This window comes from Manacus vitellinus, unplaced genomic scaffold, assembly GCF_001715985.3.
Source record: "Manacus vitellinus isolate BGI_N305 unplaced genomic scaffold, ASM171598v3 scaffold_79_pilon, whole genome shotgun sequence".
Classification (NCBI taxonomy): Eukaryota; Metazoa; Chordata; class Aves; order Passeriformes; family Pipridae; genus Manacus; species Manacus vitellinus.
In genome coordinates, this window is record NW_021940812.1 from 1,468,831 (window position 1) to 1,480,897 (window position 12,067).

At 40.3% G+C, this 12,067-nt stretch overlaps 1 protein-coding gene across 1 annotated transcript in view; it reads left to right on the forward strand.

The window, feature by feature from the left end:
* Positions 1–12,067, forward strand: part of RBM33 (RNA binding motif protein 33) — a 103,583-nt gene that overhangs the window by 52,174 nt on the left and 39,342 nt on the right. Inside the window, 5 exon segments of the mRNA XM_025896360.2 lie at positions 6,160–6,319; positions 7,228–7,286; positions 7,289–7,582; positions 8,164–8,412; positions 9,219–9,506. Of these exon segments, the coding sequence (XP_025752145.2) occupies positions 6,160–6,319; positions 7,228–7,286; positions 7,289–7,582; positions 8,164–8,412; positions 9,219–9,506 (1,050 nt within the window).

Below are 12,067 nucleotides of genomic sequence, written 5' to 3' on the forward strand. Positions count from 1 at the left end.
CTAAAATGTCTGTGATTGTGGTCTCTTTGGAAATCCACACAGAAGTCTTATTTCCAATGTAATTTCCTTCTAGACCTCAATTCTTGTATTATTACATACCACCTTTTTTAAAAATTTTAAAGTAAAATTGCATGAGGATGAATTATACAGATTTCAGAGCACTCCTTTAAAACAGAAAAAGGTACAGACCAAAAATTACTTTCTTCGGTAGTTTAAGAAAAATCTCGATGATCAGTACCTTGCTTTTGGTGTTCACGCATTCACACGTTTTGGTTTTCAGAGAAGAAAAGAAGGAATGGTCAGACTATGTCCCTTTGCAGCCCACAGAGCCTTGCTGAGAGGCTGTTCCAGAGCCCTCCAGCTTTCCAGAACAGCAGTTTCTCTCTCAGGTCTCTGAACTCCTCGTTACCATTACTGTCTGCAGGTGGTGGTTCAGAAGTGCTGCTGTGCTGGTGGTGGTTTGGGAAGGGGCGTGTGTAGGTTGGGGTACATTCGCTTCAGATGTACCAAGAGAAACATCTGCTGTTTCCTGGTTCTGTGTTCTTTGTGCAACTAGCTTTAAATCTAGCTAAAAATTCCATTTGAAGAGCCTTTCCTTGCACTTTGGTGCATTTCTAAGTAATCAATGTGATAATGATGCTAAATAATCACTCTTAATAATAGTGTATTATCCAGTAAGGATGAGAAGGAGAGGACACTCCTCCGAAAAGTTACCATATGTGCTCTGCTGGGTCTTTCTCATATGGACAGTTGGCAACTCAGCTGTTGCAACCATTTCTGTATGAATGTGAACCAGCCTTGTGGGATCTCACTGGAAAGGCACATAAATATTTTGTCATTTCCCCCAGTGTCAGAGTGGGCCCCAATGTTGGACTGAAATGTAGAACCCTGTAGCCTCGGCTGGTCATACAAATTTGCAGTTTTCTTTTTTTAGGTTGAAGCCTGTTTACTTTAAAAATAGGTATTTTCACCACTGTGAGATTTACTGAGTAGGGAAGTTTGCTAAAAGATTTAATGATGGTGAAGTAATAGTTAAAATGATTTTTTTGTAGAGAGTCTTAGCTGATATGTGTACTGAATAGTTGGGTGTAATTTGAAACTGTCCGGATACCAAAACCATGAAAAATGGGAGCAACTACTGTGCATATAAAGATTTATTATGCAACTATGTTACAGTATGCTTATTTTATCAAAAATAGACCATTATGAAACCTGGCTTTTGCACCTGCTCTTCATTAATTTTTGAAGTTAAGTAGCTTTGTATGGTCTTTTCTACCAAATACCAGAGGGCACTTGGGGGTTATTAGCAACAAATTCTTGCTGAATGTAGAGTTTAACACTAATGTCAAAATAATCCACTCCTAAAATTGTAGTTTAACTACTGTTAAGCAAAAAACCAAAACAAAACCACCCAAAAAACCAAGCACACCCTCAAAAGCTTTAAGTAATGGAGAACTGTTACATTACTTGGTACTGGTTTTAGGACAATTAGAATTTGGCATAAGTAAAAGTTGAAATTGTAATATTATTATATTTCTATTAAATTGAAAAAAACTGTAATGGCATTTCAGAAAAATAGACAAACATCACTCAGAAAAGTACTCATCCTGGTTCACATATTTTCTTAAAAGTTCATTTGTGTCTGGAAGCAGTAGCTCTAGTTGAATGTTAGAGTTTTAGTTTCACATGGAGTGTGTGAAATGAATCAATCACACAATCGAATTCCTGTTGGAATTATCCTGAAAACTTTTTCAGAAGAAAAATCTCAGCAGTGTAAAATCTGAAAATGCAACCTTCTGCCTGCCCACGTTACTGTCATTTAGGGCAGAATTCTATTTTATTCTTTAGGTATAGTAGAAGCAAAGCTTGTTTAGGAAAAAAGTGGAGGCCAGTCTTTTTTTCTGGCTGTAAGAAGGAAGAGAATCAAACTAATTTATTTTTCTTTTTTTTTAGAAGCAAATATTGGTAATTCGTTTTTCAGCAAATAACAAATGTCTTTGCAATTAATTTCGCATGATTGGCCTTTGGTTGTCAGCCAAGAAATGTGATCAGTCATATTTTAGTAGTTCTTCAAAATGTCATATACATGAAGTTAGAAACTGCTCAGCAATCAAATAAGTAGGTATTTGTTAGCAATACTCAGTGTCTGTGTATCTTGCAGCTTTCCTGTGGTGTGATTTATGTCAGCCATACTTCTGGAGTTCTGCCAGTTTTGAAACTTGTAGGTTCCAAAAACCTCAACACTGTGTGTAAACTAAGTGCCCTGAAGGGGAAGGGTCGTGGGTTTGGCACTAATGGATCCTGACAGTGAGGGACTTACTAATCTTACTTTAAAAAAAAAAGTAAGTGGAAAACCCCCCAGAATTCTTAACTGCTAGGGGTGGAAAAAAGTAGGAAGAGGTCCAAGCTTGGGATATTTTCTTCTTGCTCTTTGTTGGACTGTTTTGGAGTTATTTTAGCCCAAACTTATGTTGTGGGATGTACTTGTATGAAATACACAGCTAATAAAACTAGAGAGGAAAAAAAATTCGCAGTGTATCTTAGTGAGCATTTGTTGGGATTTTTTGACACCACCTTTTGGATAATCTGTTACTTTGTTTTAAAATCACTGAAAGTATTTAGAGGACAGTAAATGTTTGCTTCTTAAGCTGAATGAACACCTCTGATACTGAAGATCATAGCGAGCCTGAAACTACCATTGCTTGTATTTTTAACAGTAAAATATCTTGCTGGTTTCTGGGTTGTGTAACTTTTTGTAACATTATTTTTTTAAAAATGTGAGCTTTCTTAGATCTAAAATAACCTTGTATTACTCAGTTCTAAAACTTACCCAAATCTTATTTCATAAAGGTTTAAAGTTTCCTTATAATGGGAAATATAAAGCTGCTCTCAGTGTGTGTAATACTAACAGACTTCTATGGCCTAAATCAAGATCCTGTGCTAGTTGCTGGCCTCATTTTGAATCCTTTTGGTTGAAATTTTCCAAATACTTTTATGCCAAAATTGAAACTGTGGAAAAATATTGTTATGCCCAAATGAGTTAATTTAGAAATGTTTTATTATTGCTCAGTTTTCAAGGAAGAAAATTGAGTTTGGCTGCACTGAGGATGTTTCAGTATGTAAGAGCTGTGTGAAATTCAACAGGACTTTCCATGCATTTGCAATTCAGGGCTGCCTTGGCAGGAGGTAGATCTGATTTTAATAACAAGGTTGGTAGGAGAGGGAAAGCTGGTACAAAGAATTGTTTATTTAAAGTACAAGTAGAGGATCTTTTTCAGCCTATTCTCACTGGCTTCTGTCTCCCTGCTAGGAAAAAGAGGGGAAATGGCCTGGAGTGAGACTACAGGAAGGAAGTCAGGGTCTGGGGGGGGCAAATAGGAGCTCCTGACCAGCTGCCACAGCACAAGACCACCAGCTTGGAATCTGGAAGCTGGGAGTCCGTGCTGGGATTAGGAACCAGCAGACAGAGTGAAAGACATGATGGGGATGAGAGAAGATATCTGAAGCAAGCAGGATCAGGAGAACAAAATGGCAGATTGGGTGAAGAATTAATATTGGGGAAGATGCTTGAGAGTGGGTTACAAATGTGGTCATAGAAGGTGAGATCCCTGCTTGTTTTGTAGCCTAAGCCTGTTACCTTTGAGCCTCACACTAAAACTGAAGTTTGACAGGGGAGAGATTGGACCGGGGCAGAAAACACTGAGTTTGGAAGAAGCAGGTAGAGGAGACTGTGATTACTGCAGAGCCATTTGGTGCTTGGAACCAAGCCCAGCCAGATCATTGCTGCTGCCAGTGCTTCAGCTCGGGTGGCAGATATGCGATACTTAGGATTTATTAGCCTGGGTTTCAGTAGGTTTCCACATAATTTGTTTTTCACTGCCTATTTTAAAAATGACTAAGGTATATGTAGGCATGTATTTTGTCTGGGGAAAAATGTGAAGAATCTGAGAGGTTCCAAGTGAAGCACCCTGAAAATAAGAAAAAGCAGGTTGTGTGTCAAGACCGTGTTCTCTCCCTGGCTGCGACATGTGGATGTGGTTACGTGCTGTAAATAAGACGCAAGATAAAAACCGTCTTGTGTGAAACTGCCCTGATGAACCGGGTTCTCCCATGCTACTGTTGCAATGACCTTGTGCATTATCCAGTGATAAACTAATAACTAAATAACTGAATACCACTTGGTTTGCTGGGTGCCTCCCTCGAGGATGTGCAACGTGGGGAAGGGCTGTAAGAGCAGGAGTTTGAGAAATAGCCTTTTATCATCAAGGCTTCTGAGGTGAGGGAATGCATTTAATCTTTGTTTGAAAGTACCTCTGGCAGTTCCTATGTGTGGTGGTGCTAGAGGTATGTTTTTGGGAGCAAAGGGTCTGGATCTTCAAGGTTTGTGTTCAGTTGCTCTTTTGGCAGGCAGCCAGTGCTGTCCTGCTCAACACAGGGGAAGGGCAATGCAGTTGAACATCCTTGTTCAGCTAAACCTGAACAGATTTTTATGGGACAAATAAATGTCAGGTTTTTCATCCCAAATAGCTCCATCTTCCTCCAACTGCTGCTGTTTGCAGACAGCCTGTGAAGTTCAAAGGTGTTAGTCAGCTCCGAGGTGGCAAGAATATTGTGTGTGGTAACTGTTCACTTGCGGAAGTGTAGCAGCTCCTCCTACAAACAGTGTGTATGTTATGAGGAGTGTCATGCTTGAGTGTAATATAATGTCTTTCCACTAAATGAAATACCCACAGTGACACTGACAAGGGGATATAGGCCCTTTAATATCTAGGAATGATAAAGTATTTACAGTTGATGGCTGTATAATGACATAAAATAAGTAGTCGCAGTCTTGCTTCCAAATAAGATGTCTCAGTATCTCACATAACCCCATTTAGGTGGTTTCAGGAAGGCCACAGATTTAATAACACCTCTGTTCCTCAGTGCCTCCCATCTAGATATTTGGGCCTGGCCAATCCCAGTTGTATTGTGCTGGTAGAAGGGTGTGAAGCAGCTTTGTCTTGTGCTACTTAGTGAATAGACTTCAGTTTCCAGGTCAAATACCCATTTTGCAGTGTGAGAAATTCTTTTCCTAAAATGTCAGTGTTTGTGCAGTACAAATAGGATAGAGGAAGACCGACTTGGTGAGGGCAGCTCAACAGATAAATGATAAACCACAGCAACTTAGTTGTTTGACCCTTTGCTGATGACCATACTTCAGTCTATCAGGGAGCTTTTGGTCTGAAATCTGTTTTGAAAAGCTTGTCTCCAGCAATGGCAAATTTTAAGCTTCAAGGTGAGCGTCACATATAGACAGAACACATACCACCACTGATTCCAGAGTCCTTATAAAGAGGAAAATAAGAATGTTCGTAGATTATTTTCATGACTTACTTGATTTACTCACATAATAAGGAAATGCTTAAGAATGAAGCAGTTTATTCTGTATATCAGGGGTTGCCAATGTGTTTGATATAAAAGTAAAAAATGATTGTGTGGATTACTCAATAAATGTCTTCTTCAAAGTTCTGCTTTTGGATTAACATCCTTCCTGTAGTATGCAAAGGTTCACTTTACATTAAAAAAAAGGGGGGGAGGGGAGGAGAAAAAACCCTATATCTTACTGGAGGAAATAAAATTTTGTCCTCTTTCTTATAATGCTTCAGATGCTAAGCTGTCAATAGACAGAAATGTTACACTCTTACTTCCTTTAGAAAGATGATTTCTTTAATTTTCTGAATACCGTAAATTGTCCTCTCCCCCCCTTTTTTTTATAAGTAAAGCTGCTTCACTTTCTGTAGGTTACATTGTACTAAACTGATGATGAAGAATGGTACGGTTTAAGAAGATAAATGTCAGGAATGTCTTCTAAAGTAGACACTCAGATTTTTTTGGATTAATGGGAAAGAAGGTCAATAATTGCATGGATTTCAATAAGCTTGAGAAGAAATGGTATTCCTGTGGTGCTAGTGATTATTAAAACATTGTGAATTCATTTCAAGATACTGTACTCAAGTTTAATATATCTTCCATTTTGAAGGAATGACTCGGCAAGGGCTGTCAATTTGTGCAGGAGATAGTTCATAAAGCAATTGTATTTTTAAGAGGAAAAAAGTTATAGTAGACAGTACATAAATTTCTGGATGGTAGTCTTAATTTTGATTCTGCCTTATTAAATAGGGCCCCCCAGACTTCCAGCAGCATACACCCGGACCAGTTCCTACTAATTTCTCCCAAGCCCCAAGGCTGCCAATCCAGGACCAGTGGAGAGGGCCACCACCACCACCACCACCACTCCCTCCTCCACCTCCTCAGGATAGAGATCCTTTCTTCATAGCAGGTAAGCATTTTCATTCCCATTAAGAAACAAAATCCCCAAATCCAGTTTTTGTAAAGTGACTCTGCAGTGGGAGTGTATATCCCACACCATGAAGAGTTTGGAAGAACCTGAAGGCTGGAAGATCCTGTTTGATGTAGCCAGACTGGTACATGCCAAAAGTTCTGGTTGTCTGGTATCTTTTAACTTTTTTTAATGTAGTTGTATGTTCTCATCTGTAACTACCATGACTGGATATTTATACAGATACGAAAAAAATAATATCTAAGTGATTATTGCATTAAAAATGTTGCACTTTTTTATATCTCAGGTAACAAGTACTCTCTATACACTTGAGTTTACACTAGTAACTCTTTTTAAGCTGCCTGGACTGCGTGTGCAGTGTAAGAAATTTGTCAAGGTTAGCTAGAATGATACAACCCAGAAAACAAAATAGTTAAGTGCATGTTTATACCATATATATGTTTCGTGTATATATTTAATGTATATGTTTACAGACATATAATGTATACATTTACGGTGTATATGTATACAGACATTTTACACACATACAACATGTAAAAAATTGCTAAATATCCGGTCAGCCCACGGTATCAATGTTTCATGAGTTCTTGTGTGATTTAAACTATAATCCTTCATTGATTTTATTACAGTAGAATTTCAAAAAGGTATTGCTGATTCCAGCAAAGTACCAGTTGTGCTTGTCTTGCAAGGATCAATTCCTTTTATACACAACTGGCAGGAGCAAGAGAAACATAACCTTGAGGGGAGCTCTTAAAATGAAAACATCCCATACAGTTTTGCATTCTGCGAATTTTAGGTTACTTTTACAAAACTATAAAATAGAGCTCTATGTTTCCTAAATGTGTCATGGAGAGGTTGTAATTTAATCACTTATCTGATTCCCGCAGATCCAAGGTTCCCGGGTCATCCCTTGTTTGAGCAGCGGGTCCACGTATCTCCACCGCCTCACCCCCTCGCCGCCCTTCACTGAACAGCCCCGCCCACCGGTTCCCTGCGCAGAGCCCGATGCCGTTCAGCCGCAGTCCGGGGCCGGTCCTTCAGCCAGCAGCGACAGCCAGCCCTGTATCCACAGGGGAGCGGCCGATGCGGTCCCAACATGCGCCCCAGGGTCCCGGCTGGGATCCTCTCACTTCAACCAGCCGGCTCTCGGGCCAACCCGCGCCCTTCATCCCCCCGCGGCAGCAGTTCCTGCAGGCGCCGGGACAGCCCTTCCTCTCCCCGCACACGCAGCCCAGCATGCAGGTACGGGCTCAGAGGAGTCACGGAACCAAATCGGGGGACTCAGGCGTGCAGGCGGGAGGTGGATGGACCTGTGGCGCTGTCGTTGCCATGCCTGGAAGGCGGTGGATCTGCTCCGCGCTGCCGCATCCCAAGATCCCGTATCCCGAGATCCCGGCCCGGGCAGCGCGGGGCGGCAGCGCCCTCTGCCGGCACCGCCCTCTGCCTGCGGGGAGCGGGGGAATGTTTGTGCGGGACCTTTCATGGTGTCTGTTCTGAACGCGGGGAAACCCACGGGGAAACCCCTCCCCCTGGGGGAGGGGGGAATAATAAACCTCCAGACAAACAAAAAGCCAGTTTAAAAGTCATTAGAAAAGGGTGCACCCTTGCGTTTGTCTGTTTCCACTTCAGCTGTTGGCTTACAGAGGTTTAAGTGTAGAACAGCCTTGCACTGCTTCTGCTAGTCTGCTTTTCACTCTATATAATTTTGGTTTAACCTGGTTCATAGCTACCTACAGATGTTTTAAGGATTTGTGAGGCTGGAGCTACTTTTCTTCAGGAGTTTATTACCTTGAAACTAAAATAATCTTTTTCTTCATATGAAGGGTCCCATGCATCCTCCATTACAACCTCAGCCACAACCTCAGCCTCAGCAGCACCATCACCAGCAGCAACAGCAACACCATCACCAGCAGCAGCAGCAGCAACACCATCACCATCTCCAAGGGCCTCCACAGCCCTTGATGCCCATGAACCAGCCCCAGTTCAGGCCTCACATACAGGCCACACAGCAGCAGCCAAATAACAACAGGATGCAGTGTCAGCCACGACAGGGTCCAATGAAGCCAAGGCATGTAAGTACCATGTACACCAGTGTTGCCTTGCATAGTTCTGCATGAGTAGCAGGCATTTAAGCACAAGTTTCAGAACTCACTAGTGTGGTTTTTCAGTCACATTTATTCCCTTTCCTTCTTTCATAATTTCTTGCTTATTTTCTGCCTTGGTCATTTTATAATCTACTTTGAAAAATACAACATGTATCTTCCCCTTTTTCTTTTCTCCTCCAGTCTTTAGTGTTCTTCTTCACCTGGGTCCAGTAGGAGATGTTACAGTTACCCAAGAAGTAGCAATATAGGGCTTTTGAAGGATAGGTTTGCTTAATAAGACTTTACAACTGCTGGTAGCCTGTGACTGTGTGCGAGCCCAGTTCTCTGACACTGTCTTTCAAGTTGAAGGCCTCTCTGTACTACTGCTAATCAGCTTTCTGGTTCAGATAGTGCCCCTCATGTCTTGTGAGTTTGCTCCTGTCTAGCATATTCTGTTGCTTGGTAGGTTGGGGTAGCACAACAGTCTGTAGCAGTGCTCAAGACAATGTGACTATAGTTCAGAATAATTGCTTTGATTAGGAAAGTAAGTCACATAGTGAAGCCAATTTCTGAGAATGGTGTTTGAAAAGTGAGATTAAGTTTTGCTTTTAATTAAAAAAAGGTTATTAAAATGTTCTCATTTCTGTAATTTCTCTTCTAACATTAAAAATATTGTGCCTCTTCAAACAGTTTGTTTCCCCAAACTTCACTAAATCAGGAAAATGTGAAACTAAAAACACTTTAGCCTGGTTTGTAGTGGAAGTCTGCAATTTCTTTTCCTTCCTGCTTTTCAGAGTACACCATCACAGAACATTGTCAAGCGTTCAAATCAGCAGCTACAGTCAAGTGCTCCAAGGAACAGTAACTTGCGCGAGTTGCCGATAGCACCGTCCCATGCCATGGAAATGAGCAACAACAGGCGAAACTCCACCCCAGCTGCTCAGGTCAAACCCATCACCAGCACCGTGTCTGCCAACAAGTCTGTTGGTGGTGGTGGAAACTCCCAGGGAAGGCCTGAAGTGAAAGCTAAAGCAATCACACCGGTGGGCCAAGCAAAGTCAGAGGGAAAATCTGAACCAGAGGTAAGGGATTTTGTTGTTGTTGTTGTTAAACAAAAGAACAGAACCCAAACAATCCAGAAACAAAGTTCCCACCTTTTGAAAACTTTTCTAGTCTGACTTATGAATTGTAAGCACACTTAATGTGTTGTTCAACAGATAATTTTTGGTGCCACTAGAGGCCTCCCTTCTGAATTGCACTTTTCTCCATTAGTACAATAGCAGAAACAGTCTCCATTGACAAAAAATATCTGGAAGGTTGGCAAGGCTGTGGTGAATCTGTTTTGCAGGAGGAGGAGTCATTTCTACTATGAAAAGGCAGAGTTTGAGTAAAGGTCATCAGTGATACAAGCCTCTGAAATACTTGTTTTGTCCATTTTTATCTTACAGAATTAGGATTTTTTTTCAGATGATCATATTCTAAATCAGAAAGCCTCTTCTCTTTCATTTTTTTATGATGCTGTATGGCTGAAAAGATAAAAAAAAAGGGGTGTTTGGAGGACTGTCTTCCTCATGCTGTTTTCCTTTAGACTGTTCAGTCTCCACTAGGGCCTTGGGCATCCACGCAGGAGCTTCTTGCTCTTGAAGAAGAAAATCTCTCTTTTATGAAACCTTGTCGTGTGAGGGAAAATAGGAGATGCTTTAAAGCTTTCCATTTTGGAAGAAAATGATGCTGTTTGCTCTGCTAGTGCTCTGCTAGTATTCTACCCAATAAAAAAAAGAGACACCAGCATTTTCAGCTCCACTGGATTATGTAGTATGAACAGATGACCATTTCCCTGGAAGCTAGAGAAGTCTCTCCGTGAGCACTGTTAGTTTGAGAGAGTGGGTAGGATTGCACTGATGGTGCTTTTAATCTCAATCATGATGGCTAAATGCACCCTGTGTACTTTATCAGCTTATTCTGTGAAGAACTGTAAATCTTCATAGCTGTAGTTAACCATGAATCTTGTCTCATGGACCAGGTTTTTCTTCAACAACTGTTGAAAGCTTTAATTGTGGTAATACTGTCTTCCTTCTAAGCTGCTCATGATTACCTTTTCATCTTGTTCTTGTATTAGAGATGGTCATAACTAATTTCTACAAATGAGGCACAAAAGAAACCCATAGCTAGCAGCATTTGACCTCCTGTGCACTTGCTTTTCAATGGAAGTAAAAAGAAAAATAATCCTTTTTTCAGCTTTTAATTGTCACCTTTTTTGGAAAAAGTATTTAATCTCCTTCTCCTCGATTCGGTCTCTTGGAATAATCTTAGTCACAGAAAATGTGCCTCAGAGAAGCCTCTGTCTTTAGGTCATTAGTAAGGTAAGTCTTGAAGCAAATCAGCTGCAGGCCTCCCCATCTAAAACATCCTGAAATTATTCTATAGTGTAGTCATATGAAAATTAAGGCATTAGTTCTGAAATATCTCTGGCAATGTTAAGAAAAAGGTATGAATATTTTTTAATTCCTCTTAATCAAGTGAATTAAAAAAACCCCAATCAAACAAAAAACCCAGAGCAGTCGTCTTGTTTTCTCCCTATTATGTTTTAAACATATTCTAACAAACCAACTAATCTTACTTATGTGAATTCTTGGGGTATTACAAATCAAGCTTTCTTTTTGTTTCTATGTCAAAACTATCTTTGAAAAAGAGTTGTCTTGTAAAAAAAAGAAGTCTCCTAGTGTTTTCTATTATTAGCCGTAGAAGTACATACTTGGCAAGAAAATTAGGAGAGTGTGGGAATGTGTGCACACACAGAATCCTTCTCCTTCCAAAGCAGACCTGGAATAGAGCTTTACACTGCAAAAGGTGTAATAGCAGTTGTCCGTTTTCGGCTGTGCCACTGCAGTGGTCTTGTTCACTGATGGTGCTTAATTGTCACTCCTGCAGACAGGATTGGTGCACTAACAGTGATCATTTCCAAGCATTTAACCATATTCTTCCCTGGTGTTGTAGGTTATTACATTTCTCTCCTTAGCCAGAATGTAATGTTTTCCAGTCTTTTTTGTGTGTTTTTCTTTACTTAACTTCACCTGGTTCTTTTGCTTTCTATGAAGATGAGAAAGAGTTAAGTTCTGTCATCTTTTCTAGCTGTATTGCTCATAACTGAAGTGGGCAGGTTATTTTGCAAGTGTCTTCAACTGGAAAATTATTAATATTTTCCTTGCATCTTTCTTCCCAAAGAATCAGTGGCTATATTTGAGTGCCCTATCATTCATGAAGCACAAAAAAAGAAATAGCAATATTGGCTATTAGAGGTTTTGCTCACCTTAAATATAGATATTTGAAAGGTTTCCAATGCAAGTGACTAGAAGATTAAAAACTGTATTTCTGCTTTACTAAGGGAACACTTGTGGTCCTATGAGGCTGCAAAATACTGACCTTAAATGCCTGTTTAAAATAGCTCTTACTCTCTAGGATTTAAACTTGTATATCCTCGGTCTGAAACATTGTTTTGTCAATGAAATTGGAAAGTCTTAATGATGTGGGCCTAATTGTGCTCATGCTGAGGTCAGCTTAGGATAAGAGGAATGAAGGCAGTATTAAGAATTTTTGAGTTTAAAAAAGGAGAAGAATGGAGAAAGGAGATTTTATAATGGTG